Source organism: Acanthaster planci, linkage group LG17 (assembly GCF_054643075.1).
Source record: "Acanthaster planci isolate LZ-2023a linkage group LG17, COTS_SCS, whole genome shotgun sequence".
In the NCBI taxonomy this organism is placed as follows: Eukaryota; Metazoa; Echinodermata; class Asteroidea; order Valvatida; family Acanthasteridae; genus Acanthaster; species Acanthaster planci.
This window is the reverse complement of record NC_141793.1, coordinates 11395309-11409542: the sequence shown is the minus strand read 5'-3', so window position 1 is coordinate 11409542 and position 14234 is coordinate 11395309. Positions and strand designations below refer to the sequence as shown.

At 43.8% G+C, this 14234-nt stretch overlaps 1 protein-coding gene and 1 pseudogene across 2 annotated transcripts in view; one reads left to right on the top strand and one right to left on the bottom strand.

Moving 5' to 3' along the window:
- The window catches only part of mmut (methylmalonyl-CoA mutase), a 19535-nt gene extending 5301 nt beyond the window's left edge, over window positions 1–14234 (bottom strand). Inside the window, exons 1-15 of one of the 2 annotated variants that reach the window (XM_022224255.2) lie at window positions 14091–14234; window positions 12948–13085; window positions 11389–11520; window positions 10940–11046; window positions 8903–8981; window positions 8697–8801; window positions 8230–8364; window positions 6820–6937; window positions 5995–6206; window positions 5223–5399; window positions 4624–4707; window positions 4204–4309; window positions 1931–2067; window positions 1190–1264; window positions 212–364 (exon numbers count right to left, since the gene is read on the bottom strand). In XM_022224255.2, the coding sequence (XP_022079947.1) occupies window positions 212–364; window positions 1190–1264; window positions 1931–2067; window positions 4204–4309; window positions 4624–4707; window positions 5223–5399; window positions 5995–6206; window positions 6820–6937; window positions 8230–8364; window positions 8697–8801; window positions 8903–8981; window positions 10940–11046; window positions 11389–11520; window positions 12948–13085; window positions 14091–14141 (1809 nt within the window). In that variant the 5' untranslated portion in view covers window positions 14142–14234. Of the gene's footprint in view, window positions 1–211; window positions 365–1189; window positions 1265–1930; window positions 2068–4203; window positions 4310–4623; window positions 4708–5222; window positions 5400–5994; window positions 6207–6819; window positions 6938–8229; window positions 8365–8696; window positions 8802–8902; window positions 8982–10939; window positions 11047–11388; window positions 11521–12947; window positions 13089–14090 lie in introns of both variants that reach the window. The other variant, XM_022224254.2, reaches the window with a different exon arrangement.
- LOC147796358 (uncharacterized) lies at window positions 2142–3887 on the top strand (annotated as a pseudogene).

Sequence of the window (14234 nt, the reverse complement as noted above, 5' to 3'; positions counted from 1 at the left end):
GCATCTGCAACTTTCGGCGAGGTGTGGGGTATCACCAAAGGCCTTAAATTTAAACTTCATGCTATCTGATGACAAAAGTTGTGGCTGTGACTGGCAAATACATGCGTGCCTATGGAAGCCACTAGGCTAGCGGCTGACAGCCACCTCCCATAGACATGCATGTTACCATATAAAGCCGCAGCCACTTGATTTGGATACGGCCGGTGCTCACCTCGATTCTCCTGATGCATGCCTCTAGCTCCTGGTCCTCACCGTACTCCGACTTGTAGGCACCGCTCACCATGCGGTCCACAGCCACATGACGTGAGAAGATCTTCTCCATGGCGTCCGAGATCTCGCCCACGCTGCAGCGCAGCTTGGCTGCCTGTGAAGAACACATCAAATGGCATGGAGTGTCTCAAATGTGGGAACGCTAAAAGATGTACCGACGAGAACATTGCTTGGTCCAACCGTGAACACCCTCTGTTCCTTTTTTCACAACACATGCTAATGAAGATGAACAATATTCTACGTGGAACAGTGTTCCAAGAGCTTTTTACTCATAATTCTCCAGTGTTATAGTCAACACCAGTCACAAGACCAGACATAAGACCCTTCACAAGACCAGACATAAGACCCTTCACAAGACCAGTCACAAGACCAGTCACAAGACCAGTCACAAGACCAGACATAAGACCCTTCACAAGACCAGACATAAGACCCTTCACAAGACCAGACATAAGACCCTTCACAAGACCAGTCACAAGACCATTCACAAGACCAGTCACAAGACCATTCACGAGACCAGTCACAAGACCAGTCACAAGACCATTCACCAGACCAGTCACAAGACCAGTCACAAGACCATTCACGAGACCATTCACAAGACCAGTCACAAGACCAGTCACAAGGCCAGACAATGGCAACGAATGCTTTTGATGGAGTTCATTCTGATTTTGAATTTAGATTGGAGTCTTTGTGTTGGTCATGTGAAAGTCTTACACCTCTGATGGTCTTAGGGGTCTTGAACACTTTTATTTTTTACTCATAAAACATAAAAATTCCACGTATTTGAAATAAAATAGCCATTTCATTTGTCATTATAAACCTTACCGATTACATGGACTTAAGGGATTAAGAATTTTGGAATTTTTCAAATCCAAACAAATGTGCGCTAATGTAAAATTAGTTGATTGTATTCCTGACTTACTTGGACACAGAATTCCAATAAGTTTCCTTCCCCGGTCCGTGCACACTCAGTCAGATCATCCAATGCCTTCTGAGCCTGTACACAGAGACATAAACAACCCCCCACACGTTTCCAGGTTTCCAGCTTACTGGTATAAATGGTGAATAATGTACAATCAATGCCAAAGGAACTTAATTTCTCCCTCAACTGCCTTGTGAAAAGCAAAGTACAATTGCACCCAAAGCACTCAATTAGGATCAAGGCTTGTGATGACACTTGTACCAATGGAAGCAAATGACTAGCGGCTGCGACCACTTCCAATAGATGGCCGTGTTAGGCTAGCCGCAGCCAAGATGTTAGGACCTAGCCTACTTCCTTAAAGTTCCCCTTCCCAACAAATGGAGCTAGAAGAGCCACAACACCGCACTCACAGGGAGGCCATGTTTTATCTGGTTTCCTGAATCTATTGTATTCAATCTAATCTGTTAAGTGGAACGGTGCCAGACTATTTTGGATTCCAATCCTCACTTTCAATTGTTTTAAATGTGGCTTAAAACATGTTGATATAATTCATCACAAATGTTAAATCATTCTACACAAAACCAACATAAATCAGTACTGAACACTTTACTTTGTCACTTTTTATTTTACTCCCAGTTTCCCAAAATGAACGTTTCAACTCACTTTCAGTTAAAGATGGCCGACACATGAATACAATCTATTAATAGTGGGGCAGAATTACCGCCCAATGTACTGACTTACAGCCTCCTGGTCTCGTGTCTCTCTATTTCTCCTCAGCTTCTCAATCTGCTGCTCTCGTACACTGGTGTTGTCAATGGTCAACACTTCCACAAGTTCCTCCTCCGCCAACTTGTACTTGTTGACCCCAACGATGACCTCTGATCACCACGAAAGAAAGAGCCACAAATATCAGTCAGATTGGTTTCAGCGTGCTTGATGACCTCTGTCAAAAATGGATGGCACTGTAAGGCACATCTGGAAACAACTTGGGAAATGTGACCAATTCTGAGAGTTGGAAATTGCCGCACGTTACACTGCTGCTTCTGTATGATGATGATGTTAATGGCAGAAAGAGAAAGCTAGCCACAATTTGATATATTTATGTAAAGAGTGCCAAGACAAACAAAAAAGCACTTTAAAAAGTGAGAATTTTATCATTTGACTCTGTCAAGCCAAAAGTGGAAAAGTCACACAGGACTTAAAATGGCTTGACAGTGTAAACGATGACAAAGTCCAAGTCCGAGATGTTTCTTTATGACTCAGGTCTAAGTTGTTGTTGTAGTGGAGTCCATCACAGATCCCTGCAGCTCATATCACAAATCATCTGAGTCCATCACAGATCCCGGCAACTCATATCACAAATCAACCGAGTCCATCACAGATCCATGCAGCTCATATCACAAATCATCCGAGTCCATCACAGATCCCTGCAGCTCATATCACAAATCATCCGAGTCCATCACAGATCCCGGCAACTCATATCACAAATCAACCGAGTCCATCACAGATGTCTGCAACTCATCACAAATCATCTGAGTCCATCACAGATCTCTGCAACTCATATCACAAATCAACCGAGTCCATCACAGATCCCTGCAACTCATATCACAAATCATCCGAGTCCATCACAGATCTCTGCAACTCATATCACAAATCAACCGAGTCCATCACAGATCCCTGCAACTCATATCACAAATCAACCGAGTCCATCACAGATCCCGGCAACTCATATCACAAATCAACCAAGTTCATTACAGATCTCTGCAACTCATCACAAATCATCCAAGTCCATAACAGATCTCTGCAACTCATCACAAATCATCTGAGTCCATCACAGATCTCTGCAACTCATATCACAAATCAACCGAGTCCATCACAGATCCCTGCAACTCATATCACAAATCATCCGAGTCCATCACAGATCTCTGCAACTCATATCACAAATCAACCGAGTCCATCACAGATCCCTGCAACTCATATCACAAATCATCCGAGTCCATCACAGATCTCTGCAACTCATATCACAAATCAACTGAGTCCATCACAGATCCCTGCAACTCATATCACAAATCAACCGAGTCCATCACAGATCCCGGCAACTCATATCACAAATCAACCGAGTTCATCACAGATCTCTGCAACTCATCACAAATCATCCAAGTCCATAACAGATCTCTGCAACTCATCACAAATCAACCGAGTCCATCACAGATCTCTGCAACTCATCACAAATCATCTGAGTCCATCACAGATCTCTGCAACTCATATCACAAATCAACCGAGTCCATCACAGATCCCTGCAACTCATATCACAAATCATCCGAGTCCATCACAGATCTCTGCAACTCATATCACAAATCAACTGAGTCCATCACAGCTCCCTGCAACTCATATCACAAATCAACCGAGTCCATCACAGATCCCGGCAACTCATATCACAAATCAACCGAGTCCATCACAGATCTCTGCAACTCATCACAAATCATCTGAGTCCATCACAGATCTCTGCAACTCATATCACAAATCAACCGAGTCCATCACAGATCCCTGCAACTTATATCACAAATCATCCAAATCCATCACAGACCCCTGCAGCTCATATCACAAATCATCCAATCTTAAGCCAAGTCACAAGCTATTCAAGCTCTGCAACAAAAGCATTCCTTTGTCATTGTTCAGGGACTTCATTGTTCAGTGAAGGGACTTGTGACTGGCCTTGTGAAGAGACTTGTGACTGGCCTTTTGAAGGGATTTGTGACTAGACTTGTGAGGGGGCTTGCGACTGGCTTTGTGAAGGGACTTATGACTGGCTTTGTAAAGGGTCTTGTGACTGGTTTTGTGAAGGGACTTGTGACTGGTCTTGTGAAGGGACTCCACTGCAAGACCATTTTAAGTCCAAGTCGTGTCCCCCTCCCACAAATTTGAGTCAAATGTTGAACGAAGCTCCTGCAAACAAATTGGAAGTATGTCATCAGAGGAAGCCCTCTGTTGGTGTGGTGGTGTTACACATGTACCTTGACTGGAATCGATCCGAGCCTGTCGTTTGGCGGCGCACTCCTCGATCTTGAGTTTGGGGTACCCCTCGGCCACCGCCTTGGCCATTCCACCCATCGCTTCGATCTGTCAACGCAAGACAATAACGGTCACAACCCTGAACAACAGGTGCAGCCCTAACGAGAGCAATTCAGAATACACACTGCAGCCTCCTGGCCCGAGTATAGACTAGAGACTTGGCCTCATATAGAAAGAAGGATGGACAGCCTTCTCAACAGCTGTTGAGACTCTATTGGTTGTCAATTCTCCCTTCCTTTTGATTTTGATTGACCAAACTTTCAACCACAGATGCAAAACTGCTGTAGCCCATGAAGGTATTCAAACTAGTCCTTGACCCTGTGTGACCCCAAACCATTACTCAACTTTGGGCTCCAACCTACCTCATCTATGACCTTCTTAGCGGCGTCATACATCTCATCCGTTAGACTCTCCATCAAGAAGGAGCCTCCCCAAGGATCAGCAACCTGGGTAGGCAATAACCAAGTCCTCTGAGATCAACCCCTTCTTACCCAAAATAAAGCCGACAGTCGTTACAGCGCTAAGACTCCCGACATGATGAGTACTGCACTGAGAACTGGCCTTACGTCTGGTTAACAACACTTATAACACACTTTGCTGTTCAGAGCGCCACGTCTGCTGATGTGTGACACCCACTACAGGTCACATGGCTCAGCGGGCACAATCGGTTTATTGAACAGGTTTGATTTTTCAGAACCCAGTTTGCTGGATCTGACGTCACTGGAAAGTAGTGCAAAGCAATGCTGAATTCCCACTGGATGTGATGTTTACTTCAAGTTTCAACCAATCATATTTCCCAAAGGTGACGCAACTCAAAATGGAAGCCCACTGAAACAGACAGCAATCATGTGACTGGCCACCATTGGCCGATTATAACAAAGAACTGAGCATGCGAGCTGGTAACGTTACTGTTGACCACAGGTGTGGGAAATTACGAAGGCATGGGGAGGGCTTTGCCTACCTTAGCAATGCCGCTCTCCTCTTGGAGGATTATCTGCGTGTTCCGTGCAATCCGGGCGCTCTTGACGGTGGGCAAGCCCAGGGCCTCGTCAAACGAGTTGGTGTGGAGTGACTGGGTACCGCCAAAGGTGGCCGCCATGGCTTCGATGGTGGTGCGGATCACATTGTTGTACGGATCCTGTGAGTAAAAAAAAAAAAAGACCCTTGAAGAATTAGTATTCAAAGGTTAGAATCATCACCCCTTCACACACCTTCGCCAGTGTTGTTGCAGTACATTTTTGACTGTGCCCGGCATTCAGAAATTTCTCTGTCTTGGGGACACAATCAATTGTACCAAAATGGACGTACCGTTTGTGCCAATATGTCCATTCTTCCAAAACAGGTAGATCAAACATGTTGACTTTTCTCACCGACGGTTCAACATACATGAGAGCGTGAACTACAAGTTACCAAGAAATCCAAACTCTGCAGGTATGCACCAAACTTATAATTGATGCATTTATTTGCTGGCCAAGTTTTAAAATAACACTGTTTATGGCATTGCTTGGATGGGGGGGGTGTAATCTAATGCAGGGTGTAAAATGGTCCCAAAAAACTGAGTTGAACATTCTTGGGCCATCAAACACCAGGTGAAGTAACAGTGGCCAGGCTCTAATCTCCTAAATCCAGCAAACATTTCCGCAACCTCGATACAGATCTTGAAAGGCGAGGACCAGGGAACCTTTTGAAATGAACAGGAACATTTGGAGTGTCAAGATTGCTCTCTTACGAACCTGTTCAGTGAGAGACCATCCAGAGGTCTGGGAGTGGCACCGCAGCACCATGGACTTGGACTTCTTGGGCTGGAAGTGGTCGCGGATCAGGTGTGCCCAGAGTCGCCGGGCCGCCCGCATCTTGGCAATCTCCATGAAGAAGTTCATGCCGATGGCCCAGAAGAAGGACAGACGGGGGGCGAACTGGTCGATGTCCAGGCCCGCTGCCAAGCCTATTCACAACCACCCCCCCCAATAACACAGAGAGTGATCAAAACACAACTATTTGAGAGAAAGCAAAGGCTTTTCCATTTGGCAGCTGCAGAAGTACACGGCATCAGTTCTGCTAGGAAGTTGTTATCTTCAAATATGATTTGAAACCTTCCTTGATGGAAGAAACCAGACAAGCTTGTGAATAACAGAAGTTAATTTATTATTTCCAAGGATGGATTAGCATATGTTAATTAATTTTGGGTTTTGCCTCGCTTGACGTGTATTATAACACTATATACTCAGTGTTTGCCCCCGAGGGCTTGTAAAAAAAAAACAAGTGTACTCGGGTGAGACTCGAACCCACGACCTCCTGCTTTAAATAGTCTCACTGTACTGCTTACTGTTGATTGGTATGATATTGCAGAGGTTAAATACTCAGTTGCCTAAATTTCTTTGTAATCTGAACATTAATCCTGACTCCCTGGGTTGGAACCACCAAAATCCTTGACTCAGCAGGAACCAACTGCAGGCTCTACCTTCCTCGATCCTGAAAAATCCACCAAAAAACCTCATTGTGGAATTTGAAGGAAATGGGAGGTTTAGAGCCAAGGCAGACAAAGGGTGAACCCGCACCTGTTCTACAATACTGCAGCCCGTTGCCTAGAGTGAATGCCATCTCTAGGACGTTGTCAGCGCCAGCCTCTTGGAGATGGTAGCCGGAGATCGAGATGGAGTTGAACTTGGGCATGTACTGCAGGTGATGAACACAGTCAAGGATCAGTGTGTCATGAAACTCGGGCAATGCACAGAATGGGCACTGGTGCCTGTGGCAGTGGCTATCTTCTACAGTGAGCCAATGGCACATGGGTAATTCCAGGAAAATTAGGGGTCCATTTTTTTTGTGTGTCCCTGTCACATCAGACATACGATTTTGTGAGTTCTGAACATATTGTCTAATTTCCAAGCGTGGTATTTTAATTCAAATTACCTGCCAAACAAATGGTAATAGTCTGAGATCAATTCCGGTGATATTTCCATGTCAAATAACAAAACTCAAATGTAACAGGGACACAAAAAGTCACACTTTTGGACCCAAATTCCTGGAATTACCCACATACCAAGGCAACAGCCACGAGAGGCCGGTTTCACATGCAGCCTTTTACACTTTCACAGATCCTTTGTATATTTCGTAAGTCTGCTTTTTGATGACTGAGCATTTTACCCTTCTCCATGAACTAACTTGGGCCGTGTCCAAACGGCCTTCCAGAGCTACGGCTAGGTCTATTGTCTACGCGTCTCCACGCATTTCCAACGGAGCGAAGACCTAGACCTAGCTCTAGACAAGAGATTCGGATGCAGCCTTGGTTTAAAATTTTGCTCTACTTTCCTGCCTTTATTTTGTTCGTGCTTCATCGCAAAGAAACTGATCCAATGAAAACAGAGCTAGCCAATCGTCATGACGCAACTGTTATCAAGTACTTTTTTGATACTCATTTGCAGGTATCTGGCAATTGAGTGACTCCAAACACACACACTCTCTGTGAAGTATGGATGAATCCAGCGATGTTTAACCAGACCCTTTCATGGCAGAAAGCAGTGTTTGGGGTTTTGTCCAGAGTGATTGGCTCCATGCAACCTTATCACAGTGCTCGCTTCCATAAGCGGGGGCCACTTCGTATGACCAGGATTAGCATTACCGTGGTCACCAGATGCATCCTAAGGTTCAACGGTTAGGCCGAAGGTTAGCCTACTCTTCAAGAAAACTTCTTTTCCTGATGACCTCTGTATTGAGGTCTGCTTCAATTAAAGAGTTTAATGCAGTCACCTGAGTGGATGTGTGAATTCATCCAATCAGATTGCAGAGAAAAAATCTTAGAAATGCAAAGCGTCCAATAAAATCTCAGAAGCCATGCAACCATCACCAGACCTCAACGACGATGAAGGTTTGTCAGTCAATCAGCCCAGCACGCTGTCAGAAGCGACCGCAAAGCCTGCATGGAGTTCTTCGGAGACTTCAGACACAAAAAGTAAATCGTACAATACCTTGGACGTGTAGGCAAAGATGTCGCCTATGATGCGCATGGACGGCTCGGGCGGGTAGATGTACGTGTTGCGCACCATGAACTCCTTCAGGATGTCGTTCTGAATTGTGCCCGTCAGGAGCTCCTGCTTCACGCCCTGAGGTAAAATGGAGCAGTCCATTGAGGGTCGAGCAACAAAGTAACTTGGAAAGCAACCTTCAAGATGTGAATTAACACTTGTAATTGCCCTCCTTTAATTACAAACTGAAGAAATAAGATAAACAGTGGAAAGTAAAAATAACAAATTCTCTCATTACGTTTTTAAAACAGGAACATGTGAGTTTTTTAACGTGGTGCTGGAACATCCAACCTCAATAATTGATAATTTGAATGAACTAGAGAAGTTTACAACTATTCTCTAAACAAAATTTCAAGGATTGCAGTAATTAAAAAGAGCACTGAAGAGAGAACATCTAAAAAATGCCTAACCTGCTCTTCCGCAGCGGTGATGAACATCGCCATGACTGGAAGCACCGCTCCGTTCATCGTCATGGAGACGGACATCTTATCCAATGGAATGTCATCAAACAGCATCTGGATAACGAAGAAAACAAAAAGGAAAAGTGTAAAACTCCAGTTTTGAAACCATTTATGTATTGATGTAAAAAGGCAAAAAAAATCAATGTTCAGTTTACCTTCATATCGTCAACGGTATCTATGGCAACGCCTGCCATACCAACATCACCATGGACACGGGGGTTATCAGAGTCATACCTGTGAAGAAGAAAATAGAATGACCTGGCATGTGTCGCAAAAGACACTGATTCAAAAATAACAATAGAACCACACTTTAACCATTTCCTGCCGGGTGCTTTTAGAAATGCAGTGCCTCCATACGGGTGATTTTTCAAAATCTTTGGTTTTCAAAAATCTTCAAAAATTCTTATCTTTTTTTCCTGAACGCCTAAACCCCATGGAAGTACTGTCTGGTGGCTACTCTAATCTGACACACAACATCCATTGACGCCCAAGTATTTCAGCCAGGCCTGCCGCCTTGTAAAGAGAGCCCAGATTGTGTGGCGTTACACAAGTTTCTTTTGTTCCCGAAACTGGCACAGTGCGCGCTTCTGGGTCTTTTCAATGGGGGCCAGATAAGCGTGCAGCAGTATTGTATCGCTCATCTTTGGAGTGCTGGATCACTTTTGTCCCCGGTGGTAATCCACTCGTGCTGAATGCCACAAACGGTGGTATAATCTTTCAAAACAATCACGGATTTCCTCCGCTATTAACAACTGAAAAAATGTCGGCAATTCCCAGCAGCTCTGTCTTTTGTTCAAAGTACGGTCTTTTGTTACAAGGCCCAAGCTCTTTTGTCCGATTTGGGGCACCCCGGTTATGTGTACAAACCCAAGGTACCCGGAAACGGGCTCTCCGGCAGGATATGGTAATTTAATTTGATTTAATTTTCAAAATTTTAGTGAGGCTCTTTAAGGGCTTTTAGGTGCCGTTATTCTCAGGCCAATTCAAATTTGCATATTTCTGAGAAAGAGTGTGATGTCATACCAGGAAGCCTGGATAATACAGCTATTTCTGCATTAAAATTTGTCCACATTTGAGAAATTATGCTGTTGGAAATGTTCCTTACTTAGGTTGGTTGCTGTTTCAGTTCACGACAACAAGCCAGCGAGCAAAGATTTCTCATACGTATATTCGATGAGCCCATTTTGGGTCCACTAGTTTGAGAGGACAACCCCATAGACATTATCGCAACAGCTTCAGGAAGAGCATAGACATTCTTAATGTTGAAAGATGTTTTAGAATAAGAGAGTTTAACATTTATGGGAAGTTGGAAGTTGCACAGGACATATTTTGAAGTAAAATCTACTTAACGGATGCCTAAACTAAGTTAAAAGAATGTGCACAATCCCTACTGTTCAATGGAAACAGCACTCAAATCAACCTATTTTACAACAGAATGTGCACAATCCCTACTGTTCAATGGAAACAGCACTCAACTCAACCTACTTTTACAACTGAATGTGCACAATCCCTACTGTTCAAAGAAACACACTAATTTAAGTAAAAGCACTCAACTCAACCTATTTTACAACAGAATGTGCACAATCCCTATTGTTCAATGGAAACAGCACTCAAATCAACCAATTTTTACAACGGAATGTGCACAATCCGTACTGTTCAAAGGAACACATTAATTTAAGTAAAAGGATTGAGCTCAATCTATTTTACAACAGAATGTGCACAATCCCTACTGTTCAAAGAAACACACTAATTTAAGTAATAGCACTCAACTCAACCTATTTTACAATAGAATGTGCACAATCCCTACTGTTCAATGGAAGCAGCACTCAACTCAACCTATTTTTACAACGGAATGTGCATAATCCCTACTGTTCAAAGGAACACATTAATTTAAGTAAAAGGATTGAGCTCAATCTATTTTACAACGGAATGTACACAATCCCTACTGTTCAATGGAAACAGCACTCAACTTAACCTATTTTTACAACTGAATGTGCATAATCCCTACACTTCAGAGGAACACACCTGAGCATCACAGCACTCGACCAATTTTGACCTTAAAGTGCTCAAAGCTCATCTTCTTTAACCCCCTATTCTTCATCTTATGCTGCTCGTCATTTTCACACGCGAGGGCCTCGTTATGCTAAGGCCGCATGGTGCTGCAATTGCAATTGATGCCACCACCCACTCACCCTCTGTGCGTAGCGAGGTCGAAGGCCACGCTGAGGCCCTGCTGGCCAGCCTTGATGTTCTCCTTGTAAAATCGGTTGCTTTCCTCCACTGTGCTGAACCCTGCGTACTGAGACAAGACAGAGAATCACTGTCGCATTGCTTCAGGTCTTGCTACGAAAACAGAGCTTAGAATTCCCCAAATTTTGTTGGAACTTTTTCTGAGAAAACCAGCAGTGGTCAAAACCAATAGCTATTAGCAAATCCCACCCAATTCACTTCTTGAGGGAGTTACAGGCACATCTAGCTCATTAGCTAGAATTGAATTCTAGGAAGGTGGACCATTGAATTCGAACCACAAGGGTCCAACTCTAGCTACAACTTCTAGTCAATTGAATATAACAGACTGGAATTGAGACTACTGGTGAGGGTCTGAACTGGAGCACTTGGTAGCACTCAAGGTCACATTTACCTGTCTGATTGTCCATGGCCTCTGGGTATACATGGTGGGGTAGGGACCCCTTGTATACGGGTACCGGCCGGGGAGTTCCTCATCGTGTTTGGCTGTGTCTTGCCTGGTGTACAGCGGTTTGATGTTGATTCCCTGCATGAAAATCCAAGTCCATTTATGTTGTGTGATTTTACGAAGTATGTGCGTTGATGTGCATTAAGAAATAAATCTAAGGAATCAATCTGAATGTTTCATGTAGACACTTCTGAAATCAGAAATAACTTTCATAAAAAAAACAGGGGAATAACCACAACTGTTGATGCAGAAAGAAAGGCAGAAAATTTAGTAACTTTGAAAATGAATATATACAGGGGTGTGAGTTGCCACTTACATTTAAAGCTAAAAACGGCTAGCAAAAAGTTGAAATGTATAAAGTTCCCATACTTTTGTCCAGACCAGGTGTACAAAAAAGGTGGGTCCACATCTAAACGAAAACAGCTGAATTCTCACACCCCTGCTATTGCTCTTGTCCACTTGACACCGGAGGACATGAAACCACATAATTTTTCTTATTTGCTCCACAGAGGACTTCTACGCTCGTTTACAAATTCTTTTTTCATTTCCATGGTTGACATGTTAACTCATCGTGCTTGGCTGGGTCAAAGTGCGGAAGACGATCCTACATGCTTGTCCTAAGTGGACCCACCCCCAACCAACAATAAAATGGAAATGCCTTTCATTAGTAATCAGAATTGCATTGGGGAGCCCACACCATATTCAGAAGAGCTAACGGGATTAAAGACCTAAGTGGATTTGCTAAGGAGTGAAACCACGGTTACAAAAGAGATAAGGTTACAGAAATCCCAACTAACAACTCCTTTGTATTAGAAAAATTGGCAAAAAAACACACATGGCCACGGGCAACACCTATATTTGCTATGGACCTTTTGCATGTAAACTAGTCGACGTCTGGACCCGCGCCACAATTTTTACCAGGGCAGTAGAAAAAAAACGGGGAAATGAATGAAAATACTGATGCCAAAGCTCAACGGCTGCGCCTCCCAACACATCTTATGGGCACCATAAATAAATCGCTAGGTTCATGGGGGAGTCTTGTTAGCAAGGTAGTTCTTTCCTCGCCTTCGACCTCTGTGGTCCCGCGTTCGATTCCCAGCCCAGTCCACATGTGGATCGGGTTTTCAGTCCCTGGCTCTGTGGGTTTTACCTAGAATATTTCTCTGGAGTTTTCCTCCCACCCCTAAAATTGTAACTGCTTCTTACTGTCTCCCCTTTACTGATGTTGGTGAATGTGGGTCGTTTGGCGGCTTCCTGAGGCGCCCTTGTATGCCATCGGCTTAACTTTGTTTAAATGTATTCATTGTTCCACACTTAATGTCTTTATTGTACAGCGCATTTGAACATATCCATATGAAATCTGCACTTTACAAATTAATAAATGATTATTATTAAGGTTGAAGAGTTTCCAGGAAAAAAAAAAACCCAACGACCAGCAGCTTCTTCGGGTAAGAAAATCCAACATCAACTGGCAATAAACACGTAAGAAAAATCTTGGGGCAAACCTCTGGTGTTCTCCAGGTAAGTTTTTCGGCCGGGTCCGCCCCTTTCAGTTGTTTCTTGGCAAGCTCCACCCATTCTTTGTGCAGAGGCTCACGGTTGATGGATCTGACCGGCACCTGACTGCATGTGGGCAACACTGCCTGTTAAGTGGGAAGGGTCAAATACATATCGTCAAATACACAATTTTAATGAAAATGCCTTCTATGAAATCCCCTTTGGATGTATGGATCCCTTACCCATCAATACTCTGATGTGTTACTTTGGGCAGTTTCCAATTTGTAGAAGTCTGTGAAATTTTGGTTTCGATTTGCGCCATTCATTTACTGCAGTGACTAACTCCCAATCACTGACCGATGCCAAACACAGTCAGGATCTGTTTGGTCTGTGAACCAAATTTGCAACAACATTACGTAGATCCCCAGAGCATGACATTACCAATAAAGGTTGATGAATGATGAACCGAAATGCATACGATGCTTGGGATCGAGTGTCAACTCGTTGCTAAACACTTGGTGGTATGTGTGGAGTGCACACCATTCGCTCATCCAATCCTTATCCCACATGATGATGACGCAAACTTATGAAAATACCCCAAAGCTGCTGTTTTCGACAAATTCATTTCATTCACACATACACACAAGGCTTCCTTACACAGTTGCTGATAAGACAGCAGTTTGGATCACCGTCTGTAACGCAGTCTGGTTCCCAGACTAAACAGATCATGACTATGTTTGGCATCGGTCAGCGATCGGGAGTTAGTCGCTATAGTAAGAAAATGGCCCAAATCGAAACCAAAATTTCATGGACTTCTACAAATTGGAAATCGCCCGAAGTAATACATTAGAGTATTGATGGGGCGAATGATCTATACACGCAAAAGGGCTTTCATAGAAGGTATTTTCGCTGAGTCACCACTTTTTGAATGGACCGCTGTGGGCCTAGGATACAGAGGGGGTCCAGTAGTCTGGAGCCAGTCTGGGGCTAGTCTGACCCGGAGCGAGTGTGCATAGACCTACTACTAGTAGTACAGGCAACTAGGAGTGACATCCTTCACTCATGTCACTTCACAAAATACAAATGGCTAGTTTTCAATCCCATTTCTGGCAATAAACGTATTGAAAAACCGTCCCAATGCATCATGTTACCTTACGCCAAAAGTTCAAATGTGTGGTTTTGGCAGCGGTTAAACGAAGCATTTTTGGCGAAAAACGTTAACAGAACTTCGTAGATAACTGCGTTGGACCCCGTACCGTACCGACCGATCCTGCACAATTAGTCTGGCTAACATA